Source organism: Alternaria metachromatica, assembly GCF_023757995.1.
Source record: "Alternaria metachromatica strain BMP 0045 chromosome Unknown scaffold_2, whole genome shotgun sequence".
NCBI lineage: Eukaryota > Fungi > Ascomycota > Dothideomycetes > Pleosporales > Pleosporaceae > Alternaria > Alternaria metachromatica.
The window spans coordinates 1,974,836-1,987,852 of record NW_026055493.1 but is presented as its reverse complement, the minus strand read 5'-3'; the positions used below and the strand labels follow the sequence as shown (position 1 = coordinate 1,987,852).

General features: G+C 53.2%; 6 protein-coding genes across 6 annotated transcripts; 4 read left to right on the top strand and 2 right to left on the bottom strand.

Moving 5' to 3' along the window:
* Positions 1–123: 123 nt before the first annotated feature.
* On the top strand, positions 124–958 carry J4E83_001500 (uncharacterized protein; the record flags this gene model as incomplete). Its single annotated transcript, XM_049328456.1, has 4 exons — positions 124–253; positions 328–379; positions 501–684; positions 791–958. 4 exons carry the CDS (start codon positions 124–126, stop codon positions 956–958), a joined length of 534 nt encoding a protein of 177 aa, XP_049192974.1.
* Positions 959–1,878: 920 nt separating this feature from the next.
* On the top strand, positions 1,879–3,684 carry J4E83_001499 (uncharacterized protein; the record flags this gene model as incomplete). Its single annotated transcript, XM_049328455.1, has 1 exon — positions 1,879–3,684. One exon carries the CDS (start codon positions 1,879–1,881, stop codon positions 3,682–3,684), a length of 1,806 nt encoding a protein of 601 aa, XP_049192973.1.
* Positions 3,685–4,035: 351 nt separating this feature from the next.
* On the top strand, positions 4,036–4,755 carry J4E83_001498 (uncharacterized protein; the record flags this gene model as incomplete). The annotated part of the gene is made up of 1 exon (XM_049328454.1): positions 4,036–4,755. The coding sequence occupies one exon, from the start codon at positions 4,036–4,038 to the stop codon at positions 4,753–4,755; it is 720 nt and encodes a 239-aa protein (XP_049192972.1).
* Positions 4,756–5,256: 501 nt separating this feature from the next.
* CLP1 (Cleavage polyadenylation factor subunit clp1) lies at positions 5,257–6,807 on the bottom strand (the record flags this gene model as incomplete). The annotated part of the gene is made up of 2 exons (XM_049328453.1): positions 5,257–5,819; positions 5,976–6,807. The coding sequence occupies 2 exons, from the start codon at positions 6,805–6,807 to the stop codon at positions 5,257–5,259; spliced, it is 1,395 nt and encodes a 464-aa protein (XP_049192971.1).
* Positions 6,808–7,371: 564 nt separating this feature from the next.
* Positions 7,372–9,067, top strand: J4E83_001496 (uncharacterized protein; the record flags this gene model as incomplete). Its single annotated transcript, XM_049328452.1, has 2 exons — positions 7,372–7,538; positions 7,588–9,067. The coding sequence occupies 2 exons, from the start codon at positions 7,372–7,374 to the stop codon at positions 9,065–9,067; spliced, it is 1,647 nt and encodes a 548-aa protein (XP_049192970.1).
* A 476-nt stretch (positions 9,068–9,543) lies between these two features.
* On the bottom strand, positions 9,544–12,938 carry J4E83_001495 (uncharacterized protein; the record flags this gene model as incomplete). The annotated part of the gene is made up of 2 exons (XM_049328451.1): positions 9,544–10,493; positions 10,544–12,938. The coding sequence occupies 2 exons, from the start codon at positions 12,936–12,938 to the stop codon at positions 9,544–9,546; spliced, it is 3,345 nt and encodes a 1,114-aa protein (XP_049192969.1).
* Positions 12,939–13,017: the final 79 nt, after the last annotated feature.

The window sequence follows — 13,017 nt, the reverse complement described above, 5'->3', positions numbered from 1 at the left end:
TGCTTTCGTATCTCACATCACATCCACAGCTCCAGGCAACCCCTCTACAGCTTCCCAAGCTCTTTCATCATCTACAACCCCTTCAATCTTCCAGTAGCTTGACTGCAACTGCATCCTACCACAATGGCCGCAGAGACAGAAAACACGCTCCAGAAGGTCGACTCTTTGACCGATCACCAAGATGGCGCCGCTAAGAAGGGCCACCGCAGAGTCAGCTCCATGGCTGCTGATGTCTACCGCATCGAGGATCTAGGTGAGTGCCTCTTATGATGATAGCCCAAATGAGGGGTCGTGCGTGAGCAGCGGGCGGGGCTGACAGAACCTCAGAGAAGGAAGGCAAGAAGATCGAGATCGCACTCGAAACCCAGAAGCTGAACTGGTAAGTGATTCCCTCCATCGCATTGTTGCGAGCCATCCGACCATGATGCAGACCAGCTCGTCGTCGTCCGGATAGCTCCGGCAGCCCCAATATCTTGACCGTGCTAATGCAGTACTTCCAGGAAGCTCAACAAGTCGCCGAGCACCGTCGAAGACCCGTCAGTCTTGAAGATGCCACTCACCGAGCCCAAGCTCAAGTCCATCGCCCTACACTTCCCGCTAGGACTAGAAGTCACCGCACGGAACATGAAGGGTGTGACCATCAAGGACGCACTAGATGCTATCCACAAGCAGTTCAAGAAGCGCGTAAGTATCCCTTGTCATTGGATCTTACCATCGAGCATCGTTGTCGCTGTTCCTATATACCGCGTACTTTGAGGTTGTTATCAAACCATAGCTAACCCTCTTATAGGCAGACGACGAGTTCGAGAAGCCATACCTTATGGGCTTTGAGTGGGACCCAGAAGAGTGCTACACCCGCTTCATCGTCCACCAGTCGGCCGTTCCTACAGTAAAGAACGACTTCGGCTCAAGCAAGAAGAAGAAGAAGAACAAGGCCGAAGGCGAGGAGGGTTCCTAGATGAACGACTCGCCCCCTTCCCTGACGTCGACTTCTACAGACAGCCTCAGTCATACTTCCGTGCTTCGGCGCTGGTATGTGCGGGGTACGGATAACTCGGGTGCTGGTCAATCTTCATATCGATATGGGAAGAGCGAGCGCGTCTGCCGCGATGGCGTGTCTGGTATACTGTAGGCCTGCGTAGGTAGGCAGTTTACTGGCTGCGGGTATCGAGCGGTGGATGCTTCGTGGAACCGTTCGTGGGGTACTTGCTGAAGGGCAGTACCCGCTTATGTATGCTCTCGGGCACTCTTTGAGGTTGCTGGAAAGCACTTCATACAATGAGAAGACCTGGTTACATGTCATGTCCTCGAAGCTGTCTGTGATGTCGTTTGTAAAGGTTTGACGTTGACTTGGGCGGACCCACCCTACTGCGGGCAGCTCTCCACCACGCTGTAAGCGAAGGCACGCGGGCACGTTGCGGCTTCCGCGATCACAATTGACTGTCCTTCCGTACCGTCTATGAACGCGTCTCATGTATGCGACTCATTGGGTGTTTATTTATCGCATCTAGTAGTGTCACATGTGCGACACGATATATGCCTATGATGGCCGCTCAGCTGTCCTCAAATGGTGTAGCAAGTAGCCTTGCATTGGTAGCGCTGCAAGCGCTGGCGTTTCAGCACCCTTAGCATGAACCTTTGTCCTTCGACACCGTATTTTGAACATCAACTAATCAGTTTCGCTACCTCATCTAAACATATTTGTTTCTTTACACACGATTCCAGACGCCTACATACGCAGCCTACGCTCAAACGTTGTACGTGCAACATAGCCTAGCAGGAGGCCTACATACCGCCACAACAAACCAGCTCCCGGCACCCGCCTGTGTTTACTATCTGGAAACCGCGTCCATCAAATCATATATACATACCAATGCGATGTTCACAAACCTCCAGATAAGGCCTGCCAAGACCCGACGCCGCAAGCCTAGCTTGTCTATTCGGGCTGGCGTCTCAAAGCGCAGGGTTTCCACTGTTTCGGCATTGAGTGCGAGCATTGTTCCGTCCGTGAGCTTCATGGAAGGCCTGTTTGGCGACGAATTCCCCGAGGCCTTCGGGAGCGGGGCCCAGAACAGGAAGACCATCACGGACTTGCCATCGGAACTTCTCGAAATTGTCTGCCAACACATCTCAAAGCTCGACATCAAGCGACTGCGGCTCACGAGCAAGCATTTGGCGGCCAGCGTGTATCTGCGTATAGATCGCGTCTATGTCTCGCCTAATCGAGCTAATCTGGACTATCTGCATCAAATCATGGCTCATCCGACGTACAAAAACCGTGTGCTCGAGATTGTCTGGGATGATGCCTTGCTCAATGAGTATTCGACTTTGGATGATTTCCGCCAAGCTGTTCTCGCCGACGAAAGAGAGGTTACCAGGGCGATTGAAAGCCGACTCGAGGAGGCCATGGAGCTCTATGGCGACGAAAACCCTGAGCATCGATCATTATCGGTGGCAGACCTAATCGAGGATGGTCGGCTGACCGAGATCGCAAAGGGCATCCTCTTGCGATATGATGACCACTTCTCAAGAGACGTTCTGGCTAGAAATGCCACAATGATGAGCATTGAAGACAGCTATGCGCTATACCAGGAGTTGTATCGTCAAGAACAAGAACTTGTGGAACAGCAGGTCGATGCAGCTGCATTACATGAAGCACTAGCCAGCTTTCCAAGCGTAAAAAGGATCACGACCACAATCGACGCGTGGCCTGCATGGGATGTATCGCCTCGGTACAACACGCCCTATCAGCGTTCACTGCCTATGGGCTTCCGCAAACCAATTATCTGGCCATGGCTCCGATCTCCTCAAGAGGCAGAGCGTATATACGATCAGTGGTCCTCACGAGCTGCCAAGCTCAAAGAGAACGGAGAAACTTTACCCAGACCTTATGGCGTCGTAGTTTCTGCAATCCTCGCCATGCCAACTCCGCGGATAGAAGAGTTCGTCATTGAATCGGAATATCAAGCCAACTACCACCACTGCTTTATCTCTAAAGCTGCTTCACACAACTACCAAAGCACCAAGCAGATGTTTCAGAGAACACCTCTGAAGCACGTCAAGTTAACAGTCACCCCCTCGAATGATTATCTGTACAACGAAGACAGCTTGACCAATCTCCAGTCGTTATTGGCGGAACTACGGTACCTCGAGCATATCGACCTGAGTCTCAACGATAAAAGATCAGGTCGGAGTTCGCGCCGGTTTCTGCAGTTCAATCCTATTCCAGAGGCGGTAAGACCGCAGTTGAAAACGCTCACCTTGCGGAACGTCAAGCTATCCCCACAGGACTTGCTCGATCTCCTCACGTCATCGGTAAATTTACAGCAGGTCACTTTGTATCATTGTTTCCAGCGCATACCACCACAGTATGGATTCCCTTGGCTCTTCCATAAGCTCAGGAATCATTACCGCGATACGAAGGATGTCAGTAAACCGAGCTTTAGGGTCGCAGCACCCCTGTCCGGTCAGTACTCACAGGTTGTGGATGACGAGGTTGATGCCTTTCTGTATGACGAAGACGAGCCCGAATGTCCTTTTTTGAAGCAGCCTGCGAACAGAGAACCTAACGAGATTAAACCACACATGGGATGGAAGGTCTGGGATAAAGATGAGAGTGTGAGGGAACGGATGGCTGAAGTGATTGAGAGAGAGGAGATGCAAGAGAGGGATGAGGAGATGTAGTAGTGTAAAAATCCCGGGTATTGAGAACTACAAGTAAACTTGGGAAGTTTGTGGTCCCTGTCAGTGTCGAGTATGCGCCTCGGGTGCGCCTCCCAGTATTCACGGCGTCCGTGCCCAATACGCCTACTTCTATAAATCCAGCCCTCGTACATTCGGAAGAGCACACGCACTCACGAACTCCACTCAGCTCACGCTCTACCCTGAACTCACTGCTGGCCTCACTTCGACACGAACACTACCGCATTCTTAACGCCAAATATGGCTTCCTCAAAGACAACGACTAGTTTCACGGATCTTCCAGTCGAACTTCGCCTCCGCATTTACTCCGAAACTATCACCTCCATCTCTACAATGGTTTGGCCTACACACAGACCCGACTCCGAATATCCTCTTTGGCTGCTTGAGCACATGAAAGAAATCTTCGTCGCCCAGCGCATTCCGTCTTCGCACGATCTCTACAGCTACTACGGTCTCCTGCTTTCATGCAAGACTGTCTATGGCGAATTCGAGCATGAGTGGCTCAAGGTCTACGTCCCATGGTTCAAGAAGGAGTTTGACATCCACAACTTTGATCTTCCAACTATCAGCAAGATAGGGGATACGGCACACGTGCGCATCGGCCTTCCAATGCCATCAGGTGGTTGGCTCCAGTCTCCGCTTGTTATTCTCTCCGGTGTTCGCAAGCTTGCCAACAACTTGCCTTCGTTCTGCATCTATCCCATTTCGTCGCTTGCGTCCGATCATACGCCGCTTACCCGGGAGCAGATCAAGCGCTTTGCGATTGGTGCGTCAGGCCAGGAAGATAGCCCTTTCCTGCACTCAATGCTATTAGTTGCAAGTGTTTTGGCAAAGTTAAGGACCCCCATTGACACATTTCAATATCGCCCCATATTAGGGGAAGACTTCCAGGATATTGCGATGAATTGGGCGTGGAAGAAAGTGGTAGCTAGGCGCGAGAAGATCGACGGGTGGAAAGAAGTGGAGTGGCGCGATGACGTTTTTCGACCTGACCGCCCCCTACAGCCGCCTAAGACGCGCAGGTCCTACCATCAGCCATCAAGTTCTGGTTAGAAATGTCATTTTCAAGATATGACCATGTCCCAATAGAACAAGCTGGAGCCGCGCCTGCGCAAGTAGAACAGTCGGTGTCTGATCTTCATCCGGGATTTCTGGCTTTCGAGCCACGTCCACCGTAGGATGGGAGTTGTATCTGTTGTCCAAATCGTCCCTTAGGAATGCATATAGTGAGTTACGTTGCAACTCCGCTAGAGTAGCTAGCATGTTCACTTTCAGGACGGGCGTAGTGTTTGGAAATAGAATTCATGGACAATAAGCTTCCTCACAATCAATGTCTGCTCAAGTAATTCCCTTCTCACCCTCCACTTCATTTGTCAGATATCATCGTGGAGGTCGGAACATCCAAGACAGTTATAAGCAATCGAAGATATCGAGCAAAACCATGTTAAGTCGCCAAAACTATTTGTAGTCTAGGAATGTGCTTTGAGCTACGTGTTTGCAGTATATCAGGCCTGTGCAATGTTTTTACCGCCCCATCATCCTGCCTCCTCGTTCCTAGTTAAGCAGTCCCTCTACAGGTTCCGGCCAACTACCCAAGATCATGGCATTGCCGGGCGTCTGTCCCGGTAGCGGACTAAGCAGCTTGACCTTCTTCTTCGCCTCGTCTACATCCGCGACATAGATATACCCCCTGATACTGCTGTCCCGAATCACGCTCTGCGGATCGTTGGGACTCGCTGTTGTGATAGCTAACAGCTGGTTCTGAAGCGCCTCAGACGGTGTGACTTTCTCGAAGATCTGCCGCTCGACCGTCATGCCGTACTCGTCTACTCCACCGTTTCCTTCTCCTTCGACGACACGGAAGATGTTTAGGTCGGCGGCGTCGGCCATCTGGCTGCTGGGAGCCAGTGTCTCGTCGCCTTTGCCGAAGAAGTACTCTTTGATTTGGGCGTGGCGGAGGGCCTTCATGTATTCTTCGCTTCGATCGACGCAGCCGCCGGACTTGTCAAGGCGGACTACGGATACGGTTTCGGAGGGGTCGCCGCCGGTGCGGGCTGAGAATTTGCGGGAGAGGTCGGAGTAGAGGCGTTCGGAGCCGAGGGTTATGACGACGTTGACTGTAATGGGCTGTCAGTATGATGATCTGATAGTGTGTACGTACATTCGATTGCCAATCCTCTCGGAAAATAGATATTGGACCTTGGGTGCATGAATGTACATGGGCGATGTTGGGAGGGGAAAGGCTGAAGTAGTATGCAAGACATCACACGCACCAGAGAACTCAGAAACAATATGTTCTATGTTGTCGTAGACGCCATTTCTCCCTTGGCTGATGGCGCCTGAGCTATCAATGATGAAGCCAGCCTGCTTGCTGAGCGTGTCCTCCTCCAATCTACTTGTGACAGCAAGTGCCATGCGCGTTACCAACGGCTTGAACACCCTGCCCTCCTCTGGGTCCTTGAGACCGTAGTGGTATACCAGCGGCATCTTCACTGGAATGGGGCTGGGCCCTGAGATGGGACTGCTGCCCCAGCCTTCTTCAATGTCCACAATGGACGAGTATACAGCTGCTGAAAAAGAGCCTGGCACACTGAGCATACCCTGGCGCGGGTCGAGGTTCACGACCATAGGCTGCCGGCTGGTCTTGACCGCGTAGGAGGTCAGAGTCTTGACGAGTGACGTCTTGCCTGAGTTTTCAGGTCCCACGACAAGTATTCTGGGTCCCATTTCGACGCTGCCACTGGCAATACTCCTGTCGCGCAGGTTCTCCAGCGCGAAGTGTAGGTTCGCACAACTCATCATGGGCGTCTCTTCCGCGATGTAGTCCGACTCAACCTCTCCGCCGATGTCGAGCTTGCAGCCATGCCATGTGAAGATAGCGCCCTTTGTGCCCTGAAACGTGTATACGGTAGATGGAGCCAGCTCGGTGCCGAAAAACTCTGCGGTGCCCGATTGCAGCTTCACCGTGAGTGTCCGCGAGAAGGCTACCTCGAAGCGGTATTCGGTGTTGGCAGCGAGGTCTTGGGTTCGTGTGGCTGTCGAGGTGGGGGCATTTTGCGCTTCGGTCGGCTGCGAGGACAGGTTCAGACCTGGTAGAGAGATCATCGTGGATATAGGATGTGGGGAGACGCTGAAGCTGTGCAAGGACTGAATGCGTTGAAGTGTAGATATTCCTATGAGCTGGGTGAGGAGATCAGTCTGCACATTCGAATCTAAGTGCGCAACACAATAGCGCCTGAGAAATCAGGTAATAGTCACGTAGTCGTTCAAGTTGCAGTGACCAGGCGATAGGCGGGAAGAATAGAGACGCGATCAGTTGAGCAACTGGGAAGCGCGACGCAGCGAAGCTTGGGCCCTGCGGACTTAACACGAGCTTATTGGCGGAGCTGGTGGGGTGCCTTCCCCATGAAAGCTCCCTGGTCAATCGGAAGCTCGTCAATCTATACCTCAATTGCAGCCCGTCATCTGTTCATTTCGCTTTTGATGATTCAGGTGCTTTGTCTTTCCTGTTTCACGTCATGTTCAACGTCTTCAGCTGAACGCCCTTGCCTCTCCGCCCCGTCCATCCTTGCATTCCTCGATTACCGATAGCCATTGCGCAATTGAATCTGGCTGTTCTCGCGAAAGCTTCGAGTCCCAAAGGTGTCGCTTGGACCGTCTCGACCTAATATGAAGCAGCTATTGGCTTCGCTGTCCTTAGGGGCTCTTCTTGCCGTCTCATCTGTGTCCGCTGGACTAAACAACGTTAAGGAGCAAGAACCTATGCGCCCTCCCATCGATCCGCTCAAGTATCGAGCAGCCTGTCCAGACTACAAGAACTATGCGATGCGACCACAGTATGCCAATATATACATCGAAAAGAGTTTGTACTAATCCGTCTGACAGTCCGCCGTATAGCACCGGCCCCATGGAACTACCCTTCCAACGACCGTCCAAATACTGCCGAACTTTCGAATCGCCTCTCGTCGAAAAGGTCATCGATGACATGAACGAGAAGATGGTCGACAAAGACCTCGCTCGTCTCTTTGAAAACGCGTTCCCCAACACACTAGACACTACCGTACGCTGGCATGTCGGTGATACTGTGAAGCATAAGACTTCAAAGCGAAGTTGGGATCCAGCAGCTTGGAAGGGAGCACAGAGTTTCATCGTTACGGGAGACATCAACGCTGAATGGCTACGCGACTCTACGAACCAGCTAGCACAATACCAGCTGCTAGCCAAGAAAGACAAGGAGATCCACCAACTCATTCTGGGAGCCATCAACACACAGGCCGAGTACGTCATCGGATCACCATACTGTAATGCCTTTCAACCGCCTCCACCGAGTGGCCTCAACCCAACCTTTCAAGGCGACGGCGACAAAGTACATCCAAACTATGAGGAGTCATTCGTCTTTGAATGCAAGTACGAACTCGACTCTCTCGCCCACTTTCTCTCCTTGTCGAACCAGTTCTACAACCATACCGACTCCACCGAGTTCATCAACGCTCGTTGGCTCCTCGCTCTCGACACACTTCTCGGTGTGCTCAAGGAGCAGTCAAAGCCTACCTTTAACGAGAAGACAGGCGCATACCAGGGCAACGAGTACACATGGCAGCGCCAGACCAACATCGGCACCGAAACGCTCAGCCTAAACGGTCTCGGTAACCCTCTCAACGGCGGCACAGGGCTCGTCCGCTCTGCCTTCCGCCCCAGCGACGATGCAACAATCCTCGGCTTCTTCATCCCCGCCAACGCCATGATGGCCGTCGAGCTCCTCCGCACAGCCGCCATTCTCAAGAAAGCGGGCAAGAAACACATAGCAACTGAAGTGGAGACCTGGGGCGAGACAATCCAAAAGGGCATCTGGGAACACGGTGTTGTGACACACAAGAAATACGGCGAGGTCTTTGCATTCGAAGTCGATGGCTATGGGTCTTCCATCTTGATGGATGACGCTAACCTGCCCTCTTTACTCGCTTTACCTCTGCTCGGCTTTACGGATACAAACAACAAGATCTACAAGAACACGCGCAAGATGATACTGGAGAAGCACGGCAATCCCTATTACCTCACCGGCTCCGACTTTGCGGGCATCGGCGGTCCCCACGTCGGCGTGCGAAACGCTTGGCCCATGGCTGTCCTCGTTCAAGCTATGAGTAGCGATGACGACGATGAGATTATGAAGTGTCTTGCTGCAGTCAAGAAAGTAAGTCCGTTGGGACTCATACACGAGAGTGTGAATGTGCAGTCTGGAAAATCATACACAAGGAGTTGGTTTGCGTGGGCAAATTCAGTCTTTGCGCAGACGGTGTTGGATTTGGCGCAGAGAAAGCCACATTTGCTGTTTGGTAAGGGTGCTGAGGCATATACTGTTGGTTGAAGGTAGAAGTATAGATCGACAGTTGTCAAGACTCACTCGTGTGTATGCATCGAGTGTAGTGAATAGCGAGACGCAAAACGGCCATGTGCAAAGATTTCATTGTAGCCACCTATATCACAAGAGTTCCTTGCCATCTAGTAATCCCCGCCCCCCTCCCTATCTACGTCATAGATCCAATCAAGGTATCCAGCCCATACAAAACGCTTCAAACCTAATGGGTATAGTGTATCCAAAGAAACGAAAGCAACAAGAAAGAAGAGAAAAACTAACTAGGCGATTAGAACAACGTACAAAACAACGGGTAATTAGTATGGGGGTATTTCAGGTCGTGTTCTCGCCAATTAACGTGAAGGGGAAAAAAGCACACGCTGGTTTCAAAAGATCGCGAAGAGATCCAGGCCGTCGCAAATCGTCGAATTACAATGTCGTCATCCAGGTAAGCAAAGCTCCAGCCCTTGTTTGTCTTATGTATACGCTCAGTTGGTGAAGCTCATTTGGCTTCTCAGCTTCTCGGTCGTTCTTCGTCTTGAAACAGCGCGGTGTCCGTCAGGGGACTTTCCTGAAACCATGTTTGTCCAGTCTTCCCAGTCAGATGCCATCTCTGTGAGTACGTTACCCATGACCTGTGCACTGGCCATGAGTCCGTGTTGCTCGCCCTCTAGAATCCGGACTTCGCACTTCCGCATCAACTTGCCAAGCCACCGGACGTTGTCAACTGGTACGCGCGAATCTTTGGATCCGTGGTGGATGACAACTGGCCTGTTGATGTCTTCGTAGCGGAACCCGATGGTCTGCTTGGTTTCAAGACAGACGATCAAATCGGTTGCGGGGTTTGCATTTGCAGTCGCGCGGTCCCAGATGGCAAAAGTAAGACGTTCGTCAAAAGCGCGTTGGCGTTCGAGCTCAGCCATGCTGAGCATCTCTTGCACGCGCTGTGCTTCTTCGTTATTGGCATCTGGGTTCGTGAGGGTCAGGGTGCTTGCGTTCGGCAGCACTTGGTCCATCATCATCATCGAATGCCGGTGGGTGTCCTTCAAGGATGGACGGGTTGTCGACTGCTGCGGTGGCACCGGTGAGGGGGCCATGCTTTTCCGCCTGGTCTTGGGCGACGTCTTAGGTCCAGTGCGCTGGAGGCTAGCACTTGTCGCGCTGAGGAAGGTTGAGTTTGCGACCTTGAGTAGAGATGGAGGTAGAGCGCGAAGGAAGCGCTGCGATCGCGGAAGTTGTTGGGTAGGTGGTGAGTCCTGACTGATGCCGATGGGCGCCATTTGCGATGGCGGTATCCAAGGCGCAAGGAGGTGCACTCTGCCACGGATATGTTGTGGCATTCGTAATGATGTCGCCAAAGCGTAGACAGCTCCTGCGGAGTGGGCTAGCATGGAGAATTTGTTAATCTTCAAAGACTGACAGATCACAAGTACGTCGTCTAGCAATTGTTAGCTCGTTTCTCTTGAGATAATGAGATAGGTTACATACCAGGCCAGCTAAGAGGTGTCCCGTTCGGATCAACTTGGCTACCTCCGATACCAGGGCGATCAGGTGTGATCAAACGCAGCTTCAAAGTGGCTGCCAGCTGATCGTAGAATGCCATGACGTATCTGGTCAGACCCATGCCTACACAAACGAAGACAGCAAAACCTTCGGGGTCACCGACTTCTGAGAAAGAAATGATCCTTCCTGTTTGCGGGTGCCGGATCTTTTGGGACAGCCGGGGTGATTCCAGGTATTGGTGTACATCCAAATCGATAGAATCTAAACTTGCAGGCCGCTCCTCAATGATCGGATGGGGCGGGCTCTGCACTGCAGCTGCTCTGGTCTTCTCTTCTTTCCGGTCGATTCTGTCATTATGCGCTTTCTCGGCCTTCGCTGGCAGATCGGGATGCGACCACCTCTTGCTGGTACTTGTACGTCTGCGCTGTAGCTGCATACTGTGCGACTCTAACGGAGGGGATACAACGTGCATGGAGCGATGTCGAGTAATAGGCTCTTCGCTGGCCGCACGAGAGGGTGGCGCCAGTCTGTTTGTCGAATCTTCGTTCACACTGGAGGAGTGTTTGTGCTTGGAAGACTTGCCTATGATGACGGAACTGGTCGCCGCTCGACGGCCGAGCGCAGATCGCCCGCCGACTGCCAAGAGTGAATTTGATCGCTGGGGTACGGAAGAGTCGCTGCTTGACTTGGTTGCTTTAGACATGATGCTTGCAGGCGCAGGCGATCTCGACTGGCGTGGATCTGCTAAGCTCGGCGTCGGCGCAGACTCGTCCAGACTTTGGAGCGCAAGCGTGTAATCGATCGGAAGTGGGGTAAGCTCATCGCCGTCGTTCAACGTCAGACTTCGGTGCCGCGAGTGGCGCAGGCTGCGTGGTTGCGATGGTACCGAGAGGTTATGGCGGTCACCTTCTGCTTTTTCGGCCGGTCTGTCCATCGGCCTTTCCGCTAGCTTCTCGGCAGCTAAGGCTGTTTCTTGTGATATTCCAAGCACTCGATGCGCCTTGGTCGAATTCTGCACTCTCCTTTCGTCCTCCGACAAGCTTGAAACTGTCGAGATGGGCGAGGACTCCGGACTGGGGATGGATGAAACGCGAGGCACCCTGGGTGTTGTCGCCCCTGCATGTACGTCCACAGGCATTTTTCCGGCTAATTTCTCTCTCCGCATTTTCTGATCTCTTAGTTCTCGGATCCTTTGAGCGACCTCATTCTCTTCCTGTTCTAGCTCGTCCAGGATCTTCTTCTTCCTTTGTGCTTCCGGATCCATCTTCTCTTCCTCTTCGGGGACCGTGTCGGCTTTCTGGGACTTTGGACGGCTCTTGTCCCCGGATCGGCGCTTCTTGCTCTTGCGGGCCGGGCTGCCAGTATGCCTCAGGGATGACCCGCGTTCGGGGATGAGTCCGCTGTCTGATGGACTTTCCAGATGAGGGGCATCGACCAGATTGAGACGCAGTCGTCGTGGGCTGTTGTTTCTGCTGGGATACCGCTGGGCAAATCTCGACGATTCAGGCACTGTCTCGTCGAATCGTGCGTCTTCCTTTGCGGAGGAGGGCTCTTCGCTGATCGTGTCTTCGTAGGGGAAGAGTTGATGCGCGGCTTTCTTAGAGGGGTCGCCGGTCGGTGTGTCGTTCAGATTGTGTACGGTCACGCGCTTCCGTTCCGTCTCTTTTTGTCGTAGTCGCTCGCGCGAGCTCATGTACATCAGGCTCTTGTGGCCCTTGAAGCTCCTCTTGCTTTCCAACGACGACCTCGCACTTTCACCCGATACCTGGCGCGGCACGCCTGCTTCGACGCTGATGTTGCCAAAACTACTCGCTGACCGGTTCGAATGGGTCGATTGTAGGGAGCACGAGCTACCACCGCTGCGTCCGATATAACTACTAAGCGAATGCGCTTTGTTCGGTTTCTTGGGCGCAGTCAAAGGCGACTTGCCGGATGGTGGCTTCGACGTCCGAATGACAGGGGGTTCGCATGCGTCGTCGGGGTAGAGGTCGTTCTGGTCTCTTATCGGGTTGTGGAAGCTGCTGCGGTCCACCGACGCTCCATCATGCCCGGCGATCGAGTTCTTCTCCGAGTGGGTGCGCACGCTGGGCGCGGCGGAGGGCGAGAGGCCGTTGCCGTAGCCGACGAGGAGATTCTCAAAGTGGTTGTGCGCGGGGATGGATATGGCAGACAGCTGGTCGATCAGCGACGAGATGACCTGGGGCGAGGCGGCCGTGGTGCGTATGTAGTTGGGCGTGCGCTTGGCCGGGCGCGCATCCGATGTTTTGACAGACGATGGCAGAGAGTCGCGCCGCCGCGACTTCAAAGTCTGGGTCGCCGGGGCGGTAGTGGCTGCATCGGCGGCGGCGGCGGGAGAGCGAACGGGTTGCTGGTAATCCATCTGCGCCGCGTGCTGCACGAGAGAGGCCCGTAATCCAAATCGGTAGGCCCTCTATGTTAGGTGTCTGGAATGCTGCAGT